General features: G+C 42.8%; 1 protein-coding gene and 1 long non-coding RNA gene across 4 annotated transcripts in view; one reads left to right on the forward strand and one right to left on the reverse strand.

The window, feature by feature from the left end:
- Window positions 1-12454, reverse strand: part of LOC102445872 (uncharacterized) — a 39096-nt gene extending 26642 nt beyond the window's left edge. For 2 of the 3 annotated variants that reach the window (XM_025179418.3, XM_025179417.3), the window contains exons 1-4: window positions 12129-12302; window positions 8719-8775; window positions 4894-5001; window positions 4110-4688 (exon numbers count right to left, since the gene is read on the reverse strand). In XM_025179418.3, coding sequence (XP_025035203.1) covers window positions 4110-4688; window positions 4894-5001; window positions 8719-8775; window positions 12129-12228 — 844 coding nt within the window. In that variant the 5' untranslated portion in view covers window positions 12229-12302. Of the gene's footprint in view, window positions 1-4109; window positions 4689-4893; window positions 5002-8718; window positions 8776-12128; window positions 12303-12323 lie in introns of those variants that run through there. The other variant, XM_006138961.5, reaches the window with a different exon arrangement.
- Window positions 12455-12530: 76 nt separating this feature from the next.
- On the forward strand, window positions 12531-23096 carry LOC142826458 (uncharacterized). Its single transcript, XR_016348594.1, has 4 exons — window positions 12531-12665; window positions 17234-17293; window positions 19132-19165; window positions 22906-23096. It is a non-coding gene; the product is annotated as an uncharacterized LOC142826458 (long non-coding RNA).
- The last annotated feature ends 1965 nt before the right edge of the window (window positions 23097-25061 follow it).

The raw sequence follows: 25061 nt of genomic DNA on the forward strand, positions 1-25061 counted from the left end.
TGAGTTGATTGTGTCAAACTTGAAGATGAACTGTAGCTCAGTAGTTTCTCTTTGAAGTCTGGTCCTGAAGTTTTTTTGCTGCAGGATGGCTACCTTTAGATCTGCAATTGTGTGTCCAGGGAGACTGAAGTGTTCCCCTACAGGTTTTTGTATGTTGCCATTCCTAATATCTGATTTGTGTCCATTGATTCTTTTACGTAGGGACTGTCCAGTTTGGCCGATGTACATAGCAGTGGGGCATTGTTGGCACATGATGGCATATATTACGTTAGTAGATGTGCAGGAGAATGAACCAGTGATAGTATGGCTGATCTGGTTAGGTCCTGTGATGGTGTTGCTGGTGTATATATATGGGCAGAGTTGGCACCGAGGTTTGTTGCATGGATTGGTTCCTGAGTTAGAGTTATTATGGTGCGGTGTATAGTTGCTGGTGAGAATATGTTTCAGGTTGGCGGGTTGCAACATACAAAAACCTGTAGGGGAACACTTCAATCTCCCTGGACACACAATTGCAGATCTAAAAGTAGCTATCCTGCAGCAAAAAAAACTTCAGGACCAGACTTCAAAGAGAAACTGCTGAGCTACAGTTTATCTTCAAGTTTGACACAATCAACTCAGGATTAAACAAAGAGGCTGTGTATAGACTGCATCCCTTTTTCATAAAAGGGATGCAAATTAGACATATCGCAATTGCAAATGAAGCGGGGATTTAAATCTCCCCCGCTTCATTAGCATAAAAATGGCTGCCGCTTTTTTTCAGCACGGAGCTTTGCCGGAAAAAAGCGCCAGTCTAGACGCGGATCTTTAGGAAAATAAAGTCTTTTCCGAAAGATCCCTTATCCCTTATTTTAAGAGGGATAAGGGATCTTTCGAAAAAAGGCTTTATTTTCCAAAAGATCTAGACTAGCGTCTAGACTGGCGCTTTTTTCCGGCAATGCTCTGAGCCGGAAAAAAGAGACAGCCATTTTTATGTTAATGAAGCGGGGGAGATTTAAATCCTCGCTTCATCTGAAATTGCGATTGGTCTAATTTGCATCCCTTTTATGAAAAAGGGATGCGATCTAGACGTAGCCAGATTGTGAATGGCTCGCTAACTACAAAAGCAGCTTCTCCTCTCTTGGAATTCACACCTCCAGATCAGCTACTAGAAGTGGGCCTCATCCTCCTTGATTGGATCCACCTTGTCATCTCCAGCCTGATTCTGGCCTGCATATTTATACCTGCCTCTGGAAATTTCCACTACATGCATCTGACGAAGTGGGTCTTTGCCTACGAAAGCTTATGCTCCAACACTTCAGTTAGTCTATAAGGTGCCACAGAACTCCTCGCCTCTATTCCTTGAGTGAGGGGTGGGGGCAATGGTAGCTGGAGCTGCAACCCCTCCACAGGTTCAAACTGCAGTTTCTCTGAGCAGGGGGGTGACAGCTGAAACCACCTTAGCTGCCTATAGCCAAGGAAGACCCTGGAAGTGAGTCTGACTCACCTGGGAAGTGGCCCCTGCATATGAAGGGGAAGTCTCAACCTTCCCGGTCCCCATCTAAGACTAGCAGCTGGAGCCCAGTGGAGGCTAGATGCTCCCAGCTGCAGGCCAGATTTCATGGGGAGCTCAGATTTCATGATCTGTGATGCATTTTTACATGTGTGAATTTGGTAGGGCCCTAACTATTACTCTGATGTTCATTTCAGAAGTAAAATCCGCCAATTTGCTTGTTCTGAAATCCCATATAATCTTTACAGAACTTTGTGACAGCCAAGATTCTCATCTGCTAAAACCTCCTGTTTTCTTTGACAACCTGTACAGTGCAGTTGCTTAAATTCAATGTGTGCAGACGATTCTGTGTTACAAAGTTAGGGGCAAGGACGCCCAGATCCTCAATGGAAATTTGGCAAGAGAGGCACCTCTCATCTCTGAAAATCTGGAAGAGTACATAGAATTTAATACAAATTAAATAACACATGAAATATTATCCCAATTGTATTATGTACGCAATGTTGTATCCATGTTAGTTTCAAGACCTTTCCCAGGCCTAAAGATAGGGTTGTCAGATGGTTTAACCAAAAATACCAAACACCCCCCCCCCCACACACACACACACACAAAAACTCACCGGGGAAAAAATTCTGTTGAGAAAAAAAGGGGAAGACCAAAGTTGTTGAGCACAAAAAAAAAAAAAAAAAGAAAAGAACCTCGAGAGTTATTAAGCAAAAAAAGCCATTTAAAAAAAACAAAAAAACAGCGTGGCCCCTTTAAAAAATGTCTTTGAGGATTTTTGACCCTAACAGGCTGCCAGTGGCCATCCACTATCTTGTCTCCCTGCTCCAGGCCATACAGCTCCCCCAGAACGAGGTAAGCACCCAGGATTTTCGTCTTCTGGCCGGGAAAAAAATCAGAAAATATTGGACATTTTAGATGTCTGGTATTTTCTGAATTTTTTTACTGGAGGCGAAAATACCGGACTGTCCAGGTCAATACCGGACACCTGGCAACCCTATCTATAGAAGACTTCTGCGTAGCTTGAAAAACTGTCTCTCTGTTGGTCCAATAAAACGTATTGCCTCAGACACACTGTTTCACTGACTGGACTATTCATTTTCAAATTTAATTAAGTAAAAGTTTCAAATTTTAAAGTCTATGCTGCACAGGTGATTTGCTGAATCATCAAGCTTTTCATGGAGGACATGTCCTCAGATTATATAGAATATTTTTATTGCAGTAGCAACTAGAAGACCCAGCAAGGCTTAGGACTCCCTTTGTGCTCGTCCTCTTCACATACATAATGACCTAAAGAATTTACAATCTAAATACAGGCAGTCCCCGAGTTACGCAGATCCGACTTACGTCGGATCCGCACTTACGAACGGGGCTTTCTCGCCCCGGAGCTCGCAGGCAGCGGGGCCGCCCAGAGCGCAGCGGTCCCGCCACCTCGACTTCCGGGGCGAGAAAAGCTGCTCCGGGTGCCCCTGGAGCAAAGCCAGGGAGGCGCGGGACTCTGCCGCCACTGCCGCTTTGCTCCCGGTGCCTCTGGTCTGCTGGGGACCGTCTCCAGCAGACCAGGGACACCTGGAGCAAAGCCGGGAGGCGGAGGGGTCCCGCGCCTCTGAGGCTTTGCCAGAGCAAAGCCTCAGAGGCGCGGCACCCCGCCGCCGCTACAGCTTTCCTCCCCGTGTCCCTGGTCTGCTGGGTGGGGGGGAGCTAGTGCCCCCCCCCCCAGCAGACCAGGGAGACGTGGAGCAAAGCCCCAGGCCTGTGGTAGAGCAGGTGGGGCGCTGCCGGTTGGTCCTGCAGCACCGCTCCTTGGCGCTACTGGACCAACCCGGCAGCACCCCAGCTGCTCTGCCCCAGGAGTCCCCAAGTCAGCCGCTGCTGATCAGTTTCAGCAGCGGCTGAATCAGGACACCTGGGGCAGAGCAGCTGGGGTGCTGCTGGGTTGGTCCAGTAGCGCCGAGGAGCGGCGGCGCTACTGGACCAACCCAGCAGCACCCCAGCTGCTCTGCCCCAGGCGTCCCCAAGTCAGCCGCTGCTGAAACTGACCAGTGGCTGACTACAGGATGCCTCTGCCCCGGGCTTCCTGGAATCAGCCGCTGATCAGTTTCAGCAGCAGCTGACTTGGGGATGCCTGGGGTTCTTAAGTTGAATCTGTATGTAAGTCAGAACTGGCGTCCAGATTCAGCCGCTGTTGAAACTGATCAGTTTCAGCAGCGGCTGAATCTGGACGCCAGTTCCGACTTACATACAGATTCAACTTAAGAACAAACCTACAGTCCCTATCTTGTACGTAACCCGGGGACTGCCTGTACTTCATTGAGAACCACTAACATATAGTGAGCCTTTACTCACAGAAAGTCCAATTAAAATCAAAATACAGGACTATGTAGCACTCTGTATCTGTGCAAGTTATGTATTTTGTTTCAGCTACACCAGACTAACACGGTTATTGTAATTTCTATCACAATTAAAATCAGTGAGACTGTACATACAAATAATTACTCATCAATGTGAGTAAGGAGTTTACAGGTTATTTTTAAATAATATGGTAAAAATCATCCTACTTTGCAACAACATAGAAATAACTTTCACATAGAATTGAAAAGAGAAAATAATTTCATACCTTCTATAAGAAGTTTTTTCCTGTTGCTATCTGTGGAGTTTCTTTCCACATTTCCAGCCTCAATTTCTGCAAAACTTTTTCTTCTTACTTTTTTATTATCCTGTATTTTCTTAACCAGTGAATTGTTTACAGTCACTTGCAAAACATCATCTTGTACTACTACTGAGTTTATTTTATTTTGTTGGTCAACAATATTGCTGGCAACAATATGCACCTCAGGATTCGCTCTTGAATGTTTTAAATTATAAATATCAATCTGAGTTTGGCTTGAATTATCTTTGGAATGGAATCTTATGGTAATATTAGTTCTTGTCAATCTGTTTTTGTTATTACCAGTATCTTGCTCCAAATCAGGATACAACCACCTTTTTTTTTTACCCTCTTCGTTTTTTTCATTACCCACTTGCTTATATTTTGTCTGAGTTTCTAAAAATATATTTGGGAAAATCTTCTGCAGCTTGTTAATAATCAGCATTGAAGAAGTGTTAGAAACGTGAGCTGCATCGCTGTTAGATGATGGCATCTCCTGTACATCAATCTGCACTCCACTTGGTAATAACAGCGTTTTTACAGATGACCCTGAAACAATATAATTGTACATGTTAAAATCATAATTCTGTATGTACACAGAGTAGGTATAAAATCAGATAGCGAGCACATGGCCTGTACACTATTTAAGTTTCACTTATGCTCAGTTTTTTGAAGTTGAAGGAGATGTAAGTAATGCACTGACATTGTGCTGGCACAGGGATAGATAAGATATTTTAAAATTGGGAATACTTGCCTTTTACATTTGTTATATTCACGGGCGCACTTAACACTTCATTTTGTTTTTCTGAAAGTTTATGTTCATGCATCATATTCTTCTGGTGCAGAACTTGGATCCGGTGATCTAAAATAAAATATGTGAATGACTAGTTGTGGAGGGGGAAAAGCAAATATTTATACAGTATTTTAAACTGTCCTAAAAGTGTCAAATACAATAGCAAATTGTAATTAAGAATTACAGTCAATAAAATATGGCTTCTAATGTAACCAGTGAAATATATCTATAATATAGGAGAGAAGAAAAATAAACAATCCCAAACATCTTACATAAAAGGATTTAATAAGAGAAAAAATGTACATGAGTACATGAGGTTTTTAAGGACTTTAAAGAAACTGAGAATGCGAGTATAGAATCCTTATGTCAAGAGTAACCTCATAAAAATGAAATGTAAACTAAGGTGAAAAACTAATTCATGTCTAACCAGGAAGTACAGTTTCCTGCATTCATTGCCTCTCCAGACCTGAACTCTTGGAGCTGTGCACCATACACACAGAATAAGCACACAATTATCCCAGATGAATAATCACATTGAGACTGCACCTTTAAAGGAGTTACTGCAGTTCAATCCCTTTTAGTTCATATCTACCGGTGATACTAGAGAGACTTCAAATTAGGAAATATGACAGAGTAGATTTGATGTGTAATAATCTTATGAATACTGTAGGGGTTGCTGTGCAATAGTTTGTACATTCTAAGAGGTACCTATTTTATGAACCTTGTATGTGACCTGGTTACTGAAGTTGTCATATTCAGGGTATAAGACTTGACGGTGGGAGGTATAAACACAAAGAAAACACAATGGCTTCCTGGATAAGCAACCTCTGTCCAAATGTTTATTGCAGTGGTTGCTAACCTTCCCAGACAAATGAGACCTGACTTGAGCCCTGTCGCCTGGGTCTGAAGCATATAACTTCATGGTGCTCTCTGTGGCTTGGAGCCCCAGTCAGCACTGTACTTGTGACCCCCTAAACCAGGGGTAAGGAACCTTTTTTGGGTAGGTGGGAGGCCACTGACCCACAGAAAAATCAGTCAGGAGCTGCACATAAGTGAGAAGCAAAAATAAAGCAAACAAAAAAACCCACCCTCACTGACCTGGTCCCTGACTGAGAAGGAGAAAGACACTCCCCACATTCTCCCCACACACCGGAGCCTAGTGGGACCCAGCCTAGTACATTTTGTATGCGCCAGTGGCGGAGGAGCTGGAGTGCTCCCCAATACTGCTGAGTGGCCCTAAGCCTTGAGGACCAGATCCAGGCAAGCCGGGGATCCGTCCCCCAGGCCTTAGCTTCCCCACCCATGCCTAAACCCATCTCATGCTACCCTCCATCCCCAGGATCACAACCCGCAGACTGAGTAACAATGATCTAGATGAGTTCACATATCCCATGGAAAATCTGCATACCCCGATTGAGAACCCCTGGTTTAGGGCGCCAATTAGAAGACAGTGATATACTTCCAGCCCCAACCTAAAGTGACAGCTGTTTTGTCAGGATGGGAATAAGACAACTAAAAAGTACTTCTCAGTGGAAGGAAGCCAGGTGTCAGTGAGCTCAGCTAGGAAGACATGCTGACAAATAGGGCTTGTCATAGAATCATAGAATCATAGAATACTGGAAGGGACCTCGAGAGGTCATCGAGTCCACCCCCCGCCCTCAAGGCAGGATCAAGCTCCGTCTACACCATCCCTGACAGATGTCTATCTATCCTGTTCTTAAATATCTCCAGGGGGAGATTCCACCACCTCCCTTGTCTGTACTTACAGTGCTGCACTAGTACAGATGCACTTAGAGAAGACACACCGACAGGAGAACTTCTCCGCTTTGCGTAGGTACTCTGCCTCTAACGTTGACAAGAGAAACCCTCTCATCAACATAGTGCTGTCTATGCCAACAGTTAGGTTAGTAAACCTGTATTGCTCCAGGATTTGGATTTTCTACACCCCGGAGGCTACATCTATACTATGATCCTCTTGCAGAAGAGGAAATGCAAATGTAGTGCTCATTTCTTGATGAAGAACGGCTCATCAAAAAAGGGGGGTTTTGCACAAAAAGGCACTGTCTGTACAGCTCTTTTTTGTGCAAAAACCTCTTGCGGAAAAGGGAAAGGAAGTGGAAATGCAAATGAGAGTGTGACATATGCAAATGAGCACTCCATTTACATTTCCCCTTCACAAGAGGAGTGTAGTATAGACGTAGCCTGAGTGACGTTGTTAGACAGACATTAGTTTGTGGTGTAGACCAGAGCACATACTCTGTAGCAGTGTCCGAAGGAGCTCGTCCTTCCCAAATTCGGGGAATAAGCCTTAGGGAAAAAAAGGCATGAAAATAAGATGATTTATTGTTTTAAAGGTGTATTTTCTCTGAACTGCCTTTGTTCTAATAACTGATTCACTGTTTGAAGAAGGCTGTTTGGTCTCAAATTACCATTGTCATTGCTTCCAGAGAGAACAGATCTATAGGAACCAAATCAGACTTACTGAGTGAACCACAGTTAACACCAGGGAACAGTTATCCGGGCCCAGCCTGAGATTGGGAGAACCATGTTTTCTCCTTCCACCATACCCCCTTTACCATTGGAAATGATGAGAAGAGGCCTGAGAGATTGGTGTGTTTGAAGACACAAGAAAGGGTCAGAGGTGTTGTTACCTGGGTCCTGTGACAGGGTGAAAGGAGGCACTGTGTGAATGTGACCTTAAGATTTTCATCAAATGCTAGCCATTGTTAAGTGGAGTGTCTTTAGTTTTCTCTTTCATAAAATTACTCCCCCCAGATGAAGCTAACATCTGGTATGACACATTCTTTCATTATGATGATGACAGAAGAATGGAAAATGGAAGAGGGACTGAAGAAATATTTTCCAAAAGTAGCATTTGAGCTAGCCCTTTAATCTATACAATTATATTGAGTGGTGGTGCGCAGAGTTCCAATCAAGAATTTTGGACACTGCTGTGGCTGTCTCTTTGGTAGTGAGCCCTCTTTTCTTGAGACTTTTTGCCTTTTTGGTATTTGGACACACATTTCTTTATAACCACGATCAATACATTATGTAGTCTATTTAAACAGCCTCTGCACTAAGATATTCCCTTGCTGCCTTTTCTGCGTGGAGAAAGAAAAGCCAAAGTAGTTTCCAAAACACTTAGTTCTTCAGTACAAAAATTTCAGAGCCTGGTTTATATTCAGATTGTAAATGACAGCAATCTCTGAAGAGAGATGAAGTTCAAGGGAAAAATAACAACAGGAAATAAAATGGCTGAAACTCCCCCTGACCTCCCGCACTATAATTTCCAGCTTGTGTATCCGAGCACTTGAGTTAGCACAATGAACAAGCAGTATGACTGCAGAGGCACAGGCAACAGCTCAAGTTCACCACCCAAGAACAGCCATGGCTGAGATCGTAAGTATGTACTCGGCCAATTAAACCGAGCTGTTACCCATGCCACTGTGGCCACACTGCTGTTTTTAGTGCACTGGCTTGAGCAGAGGTGACAGCATACATCTACCTGAGCTGGAATTACACCTCTTGTCTATAACATAGACATGACCTAAATTACAAGTAGTAGTAAAATTATTTTAAAAATCTTTATATTGACAGATCTATTAATGATATTTTCTATTGTGGATTGTCTTGACCCATTTTCATGTCAGTCATTGAAATATTTTGCTGAGTGCTCTTCTGTGATGGATTTATAGTTTAAGTATAACACAAGACATTATAGTCTAGACTGCATGCACATAGTAATTAATAAATACTGTAAATTAAGATAAATGAAATGCTACTTACTGAGTAATTTAATCATTGATTTAATTTTATTTTTGGAAAGGACTGGAACTTGTGCATCTGAAAATGAAACATTTTACAATAAGAATCTATTATAAGAATCACAAATATAGTTAAATTTTATTTCCAAAATATAACCAGTCATACTAACACCTTTGCCTCGGTATTTATTTATTGATGTAAATGCTAACAAAGGGCATCTAAGAAGATAGCTTAAGGAAAAGCAGAAACTGCAACATTCATGGGTGTGGAAGTCCAGACATGGGAAGAGGGGTTGGAACCCATACACATATTCATAAGGCTTATGACCATGAGTGTAACACAAAATAAAAAGGTGTTCCCCAACATGGGAGGAAGATTCCAACAGAAGATCCTCCACAAATGACCATATGCTGAGAGATATGCCCATCTCTATAGTGCCCTTTGGGATGTGAGTATAATCTTTGATGTTAGATGTTTTGTGGTTTCTTTCTATCTCTGTGTTTTGTCTCAGTAATTGTGGATTTGTTCACATGCCTAACAAAATGATTAATTAAAAGGACATTTGTGAATGTTGTTGTGCTCATTACTATTGTTCCTCATGTGCTCCAAGAGTCTCCAAACCTAATGGTATTTCTAATAGTGGGTCTCACCCTGAAAGTTCTGATACCATAGCTCTCTGGGACTGCGAACATTTGGTTCAGGTCCCTGTGGTTTAAAATACCATTGGTAACCCGATCTATTATAAAGACTATGTTACTCAGGCAAAACTCTCACTGAAAAACTGGGGCCTTAAGAGTTTGACATAACCACCTACCATACCAATTATGAACACCACAATGCATTCGTGAAGTATATACAAGAAACTAAAGTTCTAACTCGAAACCAATGACAAAGCTGATTTTGAAATGGTTTTAATGATAGACAATCTGCATACCAATTGACTCATTTACGCACATGATGGCTTAGAACAATACCAGAAAAATATGTAAAAAGGTCTGTAATGGTGTATGACAATTGCTTCCAAGTATGCTGACCTTTGGTAAATGAAACAAACAAAAAGTACAGTACTCTTTTGATGAGACATTAATGAATGATTAAGAATGGATACAGCTGCATCATATGAGCCCTTGTTAAAAATATTCTTTTCACTTTGTGTCTGTCCCATAATTACAATAGAGATATTGTGCCAGGCAGGCAGTGAGCATATGCAGTAAAATATTTATGTTTTTACAATAACTATATGGTATTTAACGATACATTACAGAAAGCACTTATTGTATTACTTATCCTGCTGCCATTATTTATTGGCAGCCTTTATACTTGAAATATACTATTTACTGCCACTGTATTACGGTAACAAATTTCTTAATTTCTAGTATTTATACTCTTTTGAGATTGCACACAACTTTCCTTTCTCCCTCCAGAACATTCACATGTGTATACATTTTAGATAAACTGGTTTCATAGAATAAATAGCATGAACACTCCCATGGAATAATTTGGAAGTATCAGTGGAAAAGAACAGCAGGAAAAACTCTGTAGGGAAGTAAATTCACATTTTTGAGAGAACTACAAAAATGGCATAATTTTATTTTAGCATTGTACTATGTGAACACTTGTAGAACATTCCTGGCATATAACTGAGAGTTTGACTATAGTTTCTATTTAGGCAGGTTTTCTCCCATAGAGCAGCTAGAAAAAACATAGGATCATAAGAACGACTATATTGGGTCAGACCAAAGGTCCATCTAGCCCAGGATCCTGTCTGCTGACAGTGGCCAATGTCCGGTGCCCCAGAGGGAATGAACAGAACAGGCAATCAGCAAGGGATCCGCCCCCTGTCTTACATTCCTAGCATCTGACAAACAGAGGCTAGGGCAGGGGCAGGCAAAATATGGCCCACAGGCTGAATCTTGCACGCCAAGTCACCAGATATGGTCCACAGGCGCAGAGGACACCTCAGCTCCTTGTCCACCCTGCCCCCTGGTCAGAACGGCTTTCTGAATGCTGCAAGCCATAGGGGCGCTGCCTATTTGCAGAGCAGGCAATATGTGAAGTACCCCTTTCTCCTCTATCCTCGCTCACAACATTCAGAGAAGCACATATGGCCCCTGCCTGGCCAAGGAGCCAGCTAGGAAGGACTGCTGGTTGGGAGCTTCCCAGGTAAGCGCCTCCCAGCCAGAGTCTGCCTCTGGTACCCAAGCCCTTCACTCTCCCATCCCTCTGCTCCTCCTCCTGCACCTCTCCCGCACATAACACAAACCCTCTGTACCCCCACTTCTGCACCCATACCCCCACCCCAGACCCTGAACCCTCTCCTACTACTCTCCTTCAGGTCAGAATCCTTTCCTGCACCCATACCCTTCTTGAACCTTGCACCTCCTTCTGCACTCCAGTGTCCTGCCCCAGGTTACAACCCTCTCCTTCATCCAAACTCCCTCCCAGAACCCACAGCTTCTCCTGTTTCCAAATCCCGTACTCCAAGTTCCCTTCTGCACCCAACCACTATCCCAGACCCCTCACCTCCTCCATTAATATAATGGAAGAGAGCAGCCCTTAACCACTTACCAAATTCTTGAAGTGCCCTCCCCCATCAAAAATTATTGCCCACTTCTGGGTTAGCAACACCACCACTGACTATTCTGACTACTAGACATAAATGGATCTATCCTCCACTAATTTATCCAGCTCATTTTTTAACCTTGTTACAGTCTTGGTCTTTGCAACATCATTGGGCAAGGAGTTTGATATTTGTTGATCACTAGTTTTTGTGTTATGGGAAGGAATACATAACTCTTTTATATTCACTTTTTCCAGACCAGTTATGATTTTACCGACCTCTATCCAGAGGTGAACGTAATTTAAATTTCTTACAGATATTGTACACACATGCCCAGGAGAGTGTGAGAGGGGCAGATGGTTGGAGGTAAGAAATTTAAATATGGGATGAGGTGTGGGGGCTCAGGGCAAGGGGTGGGAAAATGGGGTGTGTGTGAAGGAATCGGGGGAAAGGCTTGGGGTGTGGCAGTTGAGAGCAGCAGGTGGTGGGGGATTACAGGAGTCAAGCTTGGGTGGCGTGAGGAGAGGCTCTGGGCAGGAGGCTTGGGTATGTGTGGAAGGGGGAAATGCAAGGTTGGCAAGGGTGCTATATAGGGCAGGCAGGGGGGCTTAGGATCTCCCTCCCTCGAGTTTCATACCATGCTGCTGCTTGCTGTTCCCCTTCAACATTCTCAGGGAGTGAGAGGAAAGCCTGTGTGTCCCCTCCCTTCTCTTCCCCAGCCAGGAGGGAGCGGGATGCAGGCACGCTGTGTGCTTTCCTCTTGCTCCCGGATGGGAAGGGAAACAGCAAGCAGCATGCTGGTATGAATCTCTGGAGTCAGGGGGCTTTAGGCCCCACTCCCATCCCCGCGGGGCCAGTGGAAGGTCCCTACCTGGGCCAGGCTCCCCCGCGGGGCCCGTGTCGGCCCCGCCCAGGGAGCAGAGGAGAAGCAGGAGGGAGGCGGGAGCCGCAGTCGCTCTGGCCCGCACCATGCTCAGCGCGGCGCCTCCGGCCCCTGCCCCGCGGCGGGGCTCGGTGTCCAGGACACGGCGCGACAGAACGCGCGGGGGGAGCATTGTGACCTCACCCTCCGGGACAATGGCGCCGCGTGGGAAGCCCCTTTCTGGCTCCGCTGGCGCGTGTGGCCCGGGCGCGCCCCCCTGGCTTCCTGAGCTCCGAGCAGCGGCTGCCTCCTCAGGGCGCCACCAGCCCCCGCGCCTGCAAACCGGGGCCAGGCGTGCAGGAGGGCGGTAGCGCTTCCGCTGCACCGAGGGCCGGAGAGAGCTGGGAGGCTGAATGCAGGGGTGGGCAGCGGGACACCCGCCCTTGGCAGAGCGGATTAGAAAATCGAGGCCCAGACCAACTATACTCGCTCTGCTCCAATGAATCCGCCCCTGGCGGCTCTGCGCATCGGTGATGGACAAAGAAGGTAGCACAGAAGTTTTTCAGTTTTGTAAATGCCTGTCAACTCTAAGAAAGGGCAGGTTTGCCAAGGGCCTAGAGGGGATGGGGCTAAAAAGGAAGAAATATTATCAAAATCTTACAGGTTGCAAAGCTCTGGGATATGGACCACGTTGCCCTGTGCAGTTGTACAATGACCAGACCAGATCCGGATTTTAGCAAAACACAAATAGGAAAAGTGCAAATAAGAAGGATGAGTGATGGAGCAAATGTCCACAGGAAAGCGGGTGAATCCAGAGTCTGACTGTCTTTAGGAATCACTGCAAACAGTTCCTGTTTGAAAAGACCTTGCCATCATAGGAAACACACAACACTGACAGCCCCTTTAACACAATAAACTGTTGTCAATCCTCACTCTTGCAAAAAGGAAATGTTCAAAAATCTAAAGGTGGGAGAAACCAACCCCAAACAGAGATTCCTTCCCTCTTTCCCTCCTACACCATGATGTCTGCTATTGCTATCGATTTTACATGGAAGGTGTTCAGATACTGTGGTAATGGGTGGCATTATGAAACACTGATAAAGATAGCTATATAAAGTGACAAATATTATTATATAATATTTCTAATAGGTGTTATTTCCCTCTGCATGCACGTTTTTTCTAATGATTGGCGTCATAAGCAAAGTAAGACCATGCAAATTATGGAAAAATGATAAAATGTACAAACATGTAAAAAGCTAAACACAACTATGACATCGTTGGTATCACAGAAACTTGGTGGGATAATACACACAATTGGAATATTGATATAGAAGGGTACAGTTTACTCAGGATATGCAGGGTAAATTGTTGCCTTTATATATTAAAAATGTATACACTTAGACTGAAGTGGAGATGGACATAGGAGACAGATGTGTTGAGAGTCTCTGGGTTAGGTAAAAAACAAAAGTGATATCATGCTAGGGGTCTATTACACACCAGGTAGAATAAATAGATTATTCTTTTTTTAAACAACTAGCAAAATCATCCAAAGCGCAAGATTTGGTGCTAATGGGGGACTTCAACTACCCAGACATATGTTGGAAAACTAACACAGCGGGGCACAGACTATCCAATAAGTTCTTGGACTACATTGAAGACAATTTTATTTTTCAGAAGATTGAAAAAGCTACTGGGAGGGAGGGGAAGCTGTTTTATAGTTGATTTTAACAAATAGGCAGGAATTGGTTGAGAATTTGAAAGTGGAAGGCAGCTTTGGGTGAAAGTGATCATGAAATCATAAGAGTTCATGATTCTAAGGAATGGTAGAAGGGAGAACAGCAAAATAGAGACAATGGATTTCAGGAATAGTGCAAATAAGAAGGACGAGCAAAAATAAGGGTGGGGAACCTTTAGAAAAATCAGTCAGGGGCCATACCCCTGACCCTAAAGGATGATGCTTGTAGACATTATCTCTTCCAAAGCTCTGTGTCACTAAAGCTTTCCAGTTTCCTTAGTTTAGTCTGACAGTAAAGCACCTAGGTATAATATTTCAGTCTCCTAATGTAGTACAATGTAGCACAATAGATGCATTGTATCAGCACTAAATTGCTGTTTTTCATTGCTTGTTATAAAATGATAGTAAAGGGGCACCAGAAGTATGGCACTTTCCACTTTGTTAAAAGCTATTAAATAAAGTGGTCCAAATCCATCCTGGCTGCACTGAACTACTGTGTACTGTTACAGCCAGGACGAATTTAAACATGTATTTTGAGTAATCTTGACCAGATCCACTTGGCACTCAAAGATTTTTTCCTTTGTTTTTAATGGAAGAAAAACCAACATGATTCCATTGTGTTCTTCCCTATTTTGTGTACAAACTTAAGCAGAGATTATGCTGGCAGACATGTGCACAGCTCTAGCAATAGTATTTTCTAGTTATCTTCTGCAGAACCAACAGGAGCACAAGAACATTAAACATCACTTTGGAGTAGGTCCTGTGCAAACAGGACTCAATGTTGCTTGCATTTGAAATGCTTGGAGGTTTAGTCCAGAGTGTTTAATATAAAAATCAACCACCCATGCAGTGTACAATAGATACATAAAAATAAAGGATGAAGGACTGAAAAGAATAAAAGGTGATAAGGGAAAAAGGAGAATGTAAGCAATAAAGGGAAAAGAAGGAAGGGCTAAGGATGGCTTGTGTGCAAGTTAGGCCCACAGCCTTCAAGACACGACTCGCATTTTCTGTGGAAGTATATGCCAGTTGGGGACTTAAATATCTTTGAGGATCCAAATCTTAGGCCATGATACTGCAAACTGCAGCTGAGTTCAATGGGGCCCATGGAGCAGTTTGCAAGTTCAGTTTGCTTATTTTGTAAATGTTTTTTTCTCATATGTTTCTCATACTATTTGAAGACATGAGATGAATTGGTGCTCAGTTCTTTTCTCTTTAGCAGGGAAAACAAACATTATTTGAATGAACATTTTACTACTTTGTTGCTCTCTTCTTGTGTTTCCTTATATTCACAAACTTGTGGAGCAAGGTGCTACTCAGTGTGAAGAAGGCAGACTCTGGTCAATGCATGCTTTTTATATTATTAAGTAGAACTTGAAGGGTTTTTTGGTTTGTTTTTTTCTTTGCAGATGTGAAAGAGGAGAGAAAAAAGAGGACATTAGGAAGAGTAGCATAAAGTTTAAATTGCTACAAGGCAAAAAGAAAAATGTAGGGATTGGCTCCTCCCATCTTCATTGAAGTCAAGCAGTTCACGTTAAAGTATTTGTTGGTCTTGACCTCAGACACTTCTCACACCCCAGCTTGAGATATTACAGAATATTCAGGACTGCCACTGCCAACAGTCTTATTTAAAATGTTGCTCTAATGTTCTCCCTCCCCATGCTTTATGAAATAGACTTATGGACACAAATATTCTTAACTCAAAGGTGCTTTGAACAAATTATCCCATGTAACCTATCAATCTTCATACAAAACAGAAACATTAATTGAACACTTTTAGTTTTTCTGCATTATTATTGATGTCTTTTTGATGTACTGATAAGACTTCTATTTGATTAATCTTCCTCCTAGAGAAGTCACATACAGTCCCACCCCACCATAATATAAACTCGTAATACAATAAGGTCTTTAAAGGATATTGCAGGAAATTGTCATATCTGTAACACTGCCTACTTTGGGGTTCTTATATCTTCCTCTGAAGCATCTGCTACTTGCCACTACAGAGCCATTGATGGTTATATCTACACAGCAAAATTATTTCAAAATAACTAGTGTTATTTCAAAATAATATAGTCCGTCTCTACAAAGCAGGCAGTTATTTCAGCATAATGTTGAAATACTGTCAAGCTGGAGGACTTCTTACTCCTACTCCTGTAACCCCCATTTTATGAGGATTAAGGGAAGCTGGAGGAAGAGTGCTCTATTTCAAAATAAGTGGTGTGCAGACAGCATCAAAACGTGAAATAATCTGTTTCAAAATAAGCTACGCAATTGATGTAGCTCAATTTGCATAGCTTATGTTGAGTTAAGCCCTGCTGTGTAGATGCGCCCTATATATATGAGTTATTTTACTGTTTTCCAAAACATAAGGTATTGGCCATTCACAGAGATAGAACTTGGACTTCCCTGATTAATGGTCAGCTCTGTTATTATAGTCTGTGTCTCTTAGAAGAAAGTTTAAATGTGTACCTCTTTCCTGCTTTGAAGACCCTTGATTTTGATTTCTAGTCCATGTGGTAACTGTCCCAATGTATTTCATGGCAAGTTATTTTTATGTTGCTCCAATGAGACTGCCTGGGGCTAAAACAGGAAGGTTCTTCATAATACTAATCTATAAATCATATCTGAGCAAAATTAAGTAAAAATTATGTGATGGCTGTGGCTACACTACAGCCATGTTGCGGCAGCAATGCCATTTTAATGCCATAATATAGTTCTTTCCTATATCAGTGGAAGAGATTTTTCCCATTGCTGTGGTTAACCGACTTCTCCAAGGCGGTTTCTGTTGATTTAGCCACATCAACACTGGTTTTAGGTCAACCTAATTCCACTGGTTATGATGTGAAACTTTTTACAGCCCTGAATGATGTAACTAGTGTAGAGCAGGCCTAAGACCAATACTTAGACCTGCAGTTTGGCAAAATACTGTATATATAATGCAATCAATTGTTTTAAACCCAAAGTGATGGTGACTATTCTAATGTGAACTGCTTTCCTAATGAAAATAATTAAAGGAATGTAATTGGAGAAGAATACAACAGTGGTTAATATGAGAGTACTTGCAAATAGATATTGCAACTTATAATCTTCTTTTATAGGTTTATGTTGTTTGTGTTTAATCAGGCATATGAATGTATTCAGGTGTTAAACCATTCTATTAGCTATGAAAATTGCACTATTATTTACTGAGCTGTTTGTGATGTATTGTTGTTGGCTTTTTCAGTTTATTGCTTGTCTCTACACAGTCTGTTTAATTGTCCTTTTTACTTTTGTCTTTTCTGGTAAAGTGTAAGTAGGATAGATTAGCCATGTCAAAAATCACAATTTTTTCATCTCTTGTACAAATGAATTTTATTTCCTTTCTTGTTTTACTGAAAAGAGATGGGAATACAAGAAGTGCAATTCTCCTTTCAGCTTACATCAGCTTCTCTAAATACAGGTAAGAGTAGCACCTCCAGACTGGGTGGTTCTACCTCTAGAACCCCTCAGAATGCTAGAAGAGGAAAGAAGTGCTAGACAAAATATTGTGTGGTTTGTGTTAGTTGTAGTTTCCTTTCAGTAGCCCACTTATCGACCCAACCCTGATCACTTGATTGGTATCGTGGACCTTGTTTATCTGGGGGATGTCCAAGTCGGCGTCTTTTGTCATTTGGTCGTACTTGCATCAGATTTAATTTGTATTGTTGTTTTACAACCAGTGCATTGACACTCATCTGACCAACTCTCCTTCTTTATCCAGGCTTGGGACTGGCATGAAACCCCTAGAGGCTTCATGGCAGAGTTAATTAGGCATATGCTTAATATTAATTGTGCATTCCTGAATAGCGATGGATTTAAGTATAAGCTCAAATGTTTTTCTGAGTGTATAGATTGTAATGCCAGAAGAGACTATTGTTGTCATCTAGTCTGACCGCCTGCATAACATGGACCCCATAGAAATTCCTTAAAATAACTCCTAGATCAGATCTTTAATTTAGGGAAACATCCCATCCTGATTTAAAACTTATTAGTGATGGAGAATCAACCACAACTCTTTTATATTGTTTCAATATTTAATTTATTTCACTGTTAAAAATGTATGCCTTGTTTCCCTTCTGAATTTGCGTAGCTTCAACTGTCAGCCATTAGATAACGCTTTACTTTTCTCTGCTTCATTGTAAAGTCCATTATTTATAGATACTTATAGACTGTAATCAAGTCATCCCTTAACCTTTTCTTTGTTTAGCTAAACAGTTTGCACTCCTTGAGTCTTTCACTATACAGCGTGTTTTCTAATCCTTTAAGCATTTTCGTAGTGCTACTCTGACCTCCAGTTTATCAACATCCCACTTGAATTGTTGACACCAGAACTGTAGACAGTATTCCACTAGTGGTCACACCAATGTCCAATACAGAGTTAAAATAACCTCTCTACTCCTACACGAGATTCCCCTGCTCATGCATCTATGATAGGGTGCTTAGAGGGTGGGGGGAAGCCTAGTGGTCATTGTACCTGTCTTCTAGCCCCTGGCATCTCTGAGTAGCTGGAAGAAGTGCCTGGTTCTTGCCTTAGGCTGGGAATCTTCTGACCTTATCCTACATCTGGGTCAGGCTGTAACAGTGCATGGAAGGGGGACCTGGGCCCTCCCATTCCATCAGGTCCCTGCCCAGGGCTCTATGGGAAGCAACATTGACAGAATCCTCTGCAGAGTCAAAGTCTGCTGTCCCGGGCCACTTCCTACCCATGTCCCTTTTGTTTAGTGTGTAGTCCCAATAGTCCAGATAGTCGGTAATGTAATTCTTGGAATAGCTTCCCCTTGTGAACCATTTGTAGCTTCCTGCCTCATCCTTAGGTCCCTCTAGGTGGGAAGATATCAGATTGGAGGTGCCTAGCCATACAATGTGTTTAAATAGTAAGGTTAATTTGATGCTGGGTTCTTACCATTCTCAACAGCCTCTCTAAGGACACAATGCTTCTCCCTTGGCAGCTGTCCTAGCTGTTAGAGTTGTAGTGAAGCTCCCCTTATGTAGTGAGGCAGAACTAGCTTTTGACCCCCCAGTCAGCCTTGAACTGAGCCAGGTTTGCTCCTATTCTTCCCCCGCCAGGTGTGGCATTGGCTGGAGGTATAGCAGGGCTAGTTGGGCCCATAGGCTCTTTTTAATGCCTTTTCTGGTTTGGAGAGATACCTTTGCTACATCACGTCATCCCAGGCTCTCATTAGTTCTTTTGGCCAGAGTATCATACTTGGAGCTCATGTGCAGCTGATTGTCCAACAATGACCCCAAAATCTTTTTCAGAGTCATTGCTTCCAAGGATAGAGTCTCCCATCCTGTAAGTATGGCCTACACGCTTTGTTCTCAGATACATACATTTACATTTAGCCATATTATAATGTAGATTGTTTGTGTGCGCCCTGTTTGTCAAGTGAAGTACATCACACTGAACCTGTCCATTGGTAAAAATTATTTACCTCTCCCCCAATTTTTGGGTCGTCTGCTAACTTTATCAGGGTATGTCTACACTACAAAGTTAATTCGAACTAAGAGACGTTAGCAGAGCGCTTAATTCGAACTAGGTAAACCTCATTCCACGAGGACTAACGCCTAGTTCAAATTAACTAGTTCGAATTAAGGGCTGTGTAGCCACTTAATTTGAACTAGTGGGAGGCTAGCCCTCCCCAGCTTTCCCTGGTGACCACTGTGGGCACCACCAGGGAAACTCGTCTGCCCCCCTCCCGGCCCCGGAGCCCTTAAAGGGGCACAGGCTGGCTACGGTGCCCGTGCCAGGTGCAAGCCTGCCAGCACCCAGCCAGCAGACCCTGCACCTGGCACGGATCAAGCCAGCCACCCGCTGCCACCCAGCCCTCCGCCTCTTCCCGGGACTAGGCTGGCGGCTCCCGGGAGCCTGCCCGGGTCCGCAAGAGGCGGGTGCCCGCCTGGTCTAGTGCAGACATCGTGGACCTCATCCACTAGGCACAGGAAAGTGGCCGTCTAGGGCATGAGAGCTGCCAGCCTGGCCACCCAGGAGCAGGTGTGCATGAAAATCAAGGTGGTCCACTGAGACCCCCGACCCTGAGCCCTGAGCTTAGAATGGCCGTACTGGGTCAAACCAAAGGTCCATCTAGCCCAGTAGCCTGTCTGCCGACAGCGGCAAACACCAGCTACCCTGGAGGGGATGGACCGAAGACCATGACCAAGCCATTTGTCTCATGCCATCCATCTCCAGCCTTCCACAAACAGAGGGCAGGGACACCATTTCTACCCCCTGGCTAATAGCACTCCATGGACCCAACCTCCATGAATTTATCTAACCTCTTTAAACTCTGTTCTAGTTGTAGCCTTCACAGCCTCCTGCAGCAAGGAGTTCCACAGGTTGACTATTTGCTTTGTGAAGAAGAACTTTCTGTTAGTAGTTTGAAGCCTGCTACCCATTCATTTCATTTGGTGTCCTCTAGTCCTTCTATTATGGGAACTAAAGAAGAACTTTTCTTTATGCACCCTCTCCACACCACTCATGCTTTTATAGACCTCTATCATATTCCCCCTCAGTCTCCACTTTTCTAAGCTGAAAAGTCCCAGTCTCTTTAGCCTCTCTTCATATGGGACCTGTTCCAAACCCCTGATCATGTTAGTTGCCCTCCTCTCTCCCACCCTCTCTCTTCCCCTCTCCCACCTCCTTTTCCCAGTCTCCCCGAGTTTTGTTCAATAAAGAAAGTTTCTATTTTTGAACACACTTGTCCTTTATTTTGTATATCAGGAAGGGGGGCTAGGAAGGGGTAAGTGGAAGGAGGTGAGGGAGGAATGGGGTGGACTGGGGTGGCTCTGCGGGCTCCTCGGGGGTGGAATCTGTCCTGCAGCCCCCTGATTGACCCCCCCCCCCGTCGGATGGCAGCCTGCGGCAAGTGCAGCTGGGCTGATGGCCAAGTGCTGTGATGTGCTGAGTATGGGCATTCAGGGCACTCCAAGCCAGGACTGCTTTGCTGTACCTCATCGAGTTAGACAAGCGAGCGGGGAACCCTGAGAACTGTCTGTCCGGGGTGGGAGGTGGGGTCCCTTTAAGCACAGCCCTCGGCTAGCCTGAGACAGCAGCTCCACACTTTAAGTCCTAATCTGATGCCCTGCCGGCACTGCTTTGGCCATCCTTAATCCCGCTTCAGGGTCCACTCAATGTGGACATGCTAGTTCGAATTAGCAAAACGCTAATTCGAACTAGTTTTTAGATCTAGATGCACTAGTTCGAATTAGCTTTGTTCGAATTAACTAATTCGAATTAAGTTAGTTCAAATTAGTGCTGTAGTGTAGACATACCCTCAGTGATTATGTTATGTTTTCTTTCTGGTCATTGATAAAGATGTTAAATAGTGCAAGGCCCAAACCAAATCCCTCAAGGATTATTCCATTTTCAGTTACTTTTTGACACCTATTAGTTTTAAATCCATTTAATGTACACTGTTAATTTTTTATCATTCTAATTTTTAAATCAACATGTCATGCAGTATCAAGTCAAATTCCTTAGAGAAGTCTAAGTATGTTACCTCAACACTATTTCTTTTATCATCCAAATATGTAACCTCATTAAAAAAGATATCAAGTTGGTTTAACAGGATCTATTTTCCACAAACCTCTGATGTTTGACATTCATTGTATAGTCTTCCTTTAGTTAATTATTGAATCCCATATCAGCTGCTCCCTTATTTTACCCAGGATCTATGTCAGGCTGACAAATTTTACATTACCCAAGTCATCCCATTCTTTTAAAAATGACACAACATTGGCTTTCTTTCAGTCTTCTGGACCTTTCCCAGTGCTCTGAGACTCATTGAAAATCAGTATGAATGGTCCAGAATTCTCCTTACTCAGCTCTTTTAAAAATCTTGGATGCAAGTTATCTGGACTTGGTAATTTAAAAAATGTCTGACTTCCATAGCTTCTGTTTGACATTCTCCAGCCATACAAGTGGCTCTTATAATAAGGGTGCATCATCTGCTTTCCTCCAAATACAGATACAACATTTGTGTTGAAGAACTCTGCCTTTTCTGCAATACTATTGATTATTTAACCATTTCCATCTTGTAGTGGACCAATGTCACTATCAAGTTTCTTTTTATTCCTAATATATTTTTTAAAAAACCTCTTTCTTATTGTCCTTATCTATGTTATCTGTAGATTTCGCCTTGTGTCCCTTGGCTTCCCATATACATTTTCTAAAATTCCTAACTTCTGTTTTATATTCCTTCATACCAGCTTCTCCTTTTTCCATTTGTTATATATTATTATTCAGTTTTTACAGCAGTCTTCACTTCCCCTCTAAATCTGGTTCTTTTAACCAGCATGACCGTCTTCCCTAAGGATACGTCTAGACTACACATTTCTTTCGAAAGAAGCTTTTTCAAAAGAATCTTTTGAAAAAGCTTCTTTTGAAAGAGATCATCTAGACAGCCACAACACTTTCAAAAAAGCAATCTGCTTTTTCGAAAGAGAGCATCCAGGCAATCTGGATGTTCTCTTTTGAAAAAACCCTGTTTGTGGTCAAGAACGTTTTTTCAAAAGAGCTCTTTCGAAAAAAAATGACGTTCTTCCTTCTAAAATGAGGTTTACCGCTGTTGAAAAAACCGCTGCGTTCTTTCAATTTAATTTCAAAAGAATGTGGCGTCAGTCTAGACTCAGGTGACGTTTTTTTTAAAAAAAGGCTACTTTTTTTAAAAAAAACCCTGTAGTCTAGACATACCCAGAGTGTGGAATTGTGGTTTTGGGGTCATCTAATAAGGTGTTCTTAAATGATTCCAAATTACCATTCACATTTGTCTGATTATAGTCTTCTTCTCAGCTGATTCGGCTCATAATTGTTTTCAAGGTTTGTGAAATGTTCATCATTAAATCACCAAGTGTATGTAGTACTGGTCTGGAATTTATTCTGCTTGCACATTATAAATATGATCAAGTCATGATTACCTCAAGCTACCACTAACTTTCAGTTCTATGATCAGTTAATCTTTGTCTATCAAGATGAGATCTAATATAAAATTCCCCTTGTTGCAATTGTTTAAAAGATAATTCTTGCCTATAATTTAGAAATACCAGGGATGTTTCAGTACTGGCAGCAAAAGGACTCCTGCATATGTCGCTCAGATTGAAGACTCCATGATCACACAGGTTTTTTTTCCTCTCTCAGGTGCATAAGGAAGTGGTTGTTTCTTAATGTGCCTTGGTAATCTGTAACAACGAATGCCTATCTTGTGATGTATCTGTTAAGACATGGATTCATAAGCATTAAAGATAGTTTTCTTCTGGGTTATCAGTGACTTGGAAACAGGTAATTCTATTTTTGCGTAGAGTGCCTGTAACCCTGCAGGAGCACGGAAGGGGTTAAGAAGCTCCTTTGGGCTGGAGTGGCCCTGCCCCAGTGCACCTGCAGATTATGCCTGGACAGGAGGCATAGTTAAAAAAAAAAAAAAACAGGACATGCCTGGGAAGAGAACAGACTCTTGAGTTTCTCAAGACCTGGAGAAAGCACTGACCTGCACAGCCCTTGCCCTTGCAGAAGGCGGGTGCAGAACCCCTGAGTAAAATGGGGAAATAACTGGGGCTTGCATTGGAGCTCAGTGAACTTTGAGGTGGACAGTGACACTCCCAGAGCCCTTATGAAGTCAGAAGAGCTCCTAGCCTGAAGGGAAGCTTTTCTTTACTTTTCGTCTGTTTAACTCCTTTTGCTGACTACGGGTTGTTGGCATTACAGGGGGCATGGGGAGTAGATGGGACTGTGGAGATAGAGTCATTGGATGAACCTGGATGCTCCTCCCTTGTAGCCTAAAAGAGGGTGCCCTACCACAAACAGATTCATGACTGTACCCCCTCCCTCTTTGCGCGCACAGTCTTTCCTGATTAGTTATAACCATTGATTTTAACATGTCAATTATGTGAGTCATCTTACCTGGTTTCAGTAGTACCAACTAGATCAGATGTATGCTCATAAATGAGCAATTCCAGTTCCTCTTGCTCGTTACCTAGGCTTCTAGCATCAGTGCACAAGCAAATCAGGATTCTCTTCTTTTCATGTCCTTTGGTTCTTGATTAGTTTGGTTCTCAACAGCTTGATTTTGTCCCATCAACAACAGAGCCTTCTCATAAAAAAACTACCTAATTTTAGAATGGAGTGTTGTGTTTTGGCTCTGGAAAGGCAGCATGCTTTCCTGATGTCCACTGTCCCTCACTGAATGTTCCTTTGAATCTTCTGAGTATTAAATCTCCACCAAAGGTTGTCTATCTTTTTTAGATAGTTGGAGAACACTTTGTAAGTAAGCTTGATTTTCTTACATTGGATCAAGCAGCCCTCCACATGCATGACTGGTACATTCTCCCCATTCTCTTGATCCTACTGGATCTTGAGAGGTATCTTCCATAGTTTCCATGTTGAGGATCTAATATTGACTTGAAACTTCTAGCTGTATGTAATTCCTCCTGCTTCTGTTCTCTCTGGTGGCCACAGTCCACCTATCTTTGTCTGTTTCCATCCATGTAAAATACCACAGTGACTTCTTGCCTCTGATGGTAATGAACTGCAGACCTCCTCTCTGATTTACTCTTTCACTGATTCATTTCTGAACAGCTCCATTCTTCTTTGATCCAGTGATTCTGGACTGGTTCTTTGGGAATTCTTCAGCTTGTTTGATTCTTAGTAGCATCTCAACTTGCCCCTTGAAGCCAATAATCTTTTCTTCCAAGTTCATGCACAGGAAATCATTTCTGTCTTCAGGCAGGGAAGAGAGCATGACACACCTGTTACAGGTCACTGTTCCATCACTGGCCATCTTGATAATTACACGTGGGGTTGATCCTAGAAGAAAGGCTCTCACAGTTCCTTTCCAAAGTCCCTCTGAAACTGGTGCTTAATGGTGGCCTACTCAGCAGTCTTGTGAGCAATTATTAATGAAGTTTAAAAGTGCAACATAAAAGTTAAATTGGCCACTGTCTGCAGACAGGATACTGGGCTGGATGGACGATTGGTCTGACCCAGTATGGCCGTTCTTATGTTCTATATAATGTTACTACTGTAATTCACTGTAACTGAAGCTGAATATGAAGTCAGTGCACAGACTCCAACCAGTATAAACTGGCCACTCACTTTCTCTGTGATTTAGACCACTACTTCACATCAGGCTCATGCTACTGGTTCTTGGCCACATACCTATGTCAGTGTAAAGTATAAGGTAGTAATCTTTAAAGCAATG

Source organism: Pelodiscus sinensis, chromosome 1, assembly GCF_052426305.1.
Source record: "Pelodiscus sinensis isolate ZL-2025 chromosome 1, ASM5242630v1, whole genome shotgun sequence".
Classification (NCBI taxonomy): Eukaryota; Metazoa; Chordata; order Testudines; family Trionychidae; genus Pelodiscus; species Pelodiscus sinensis.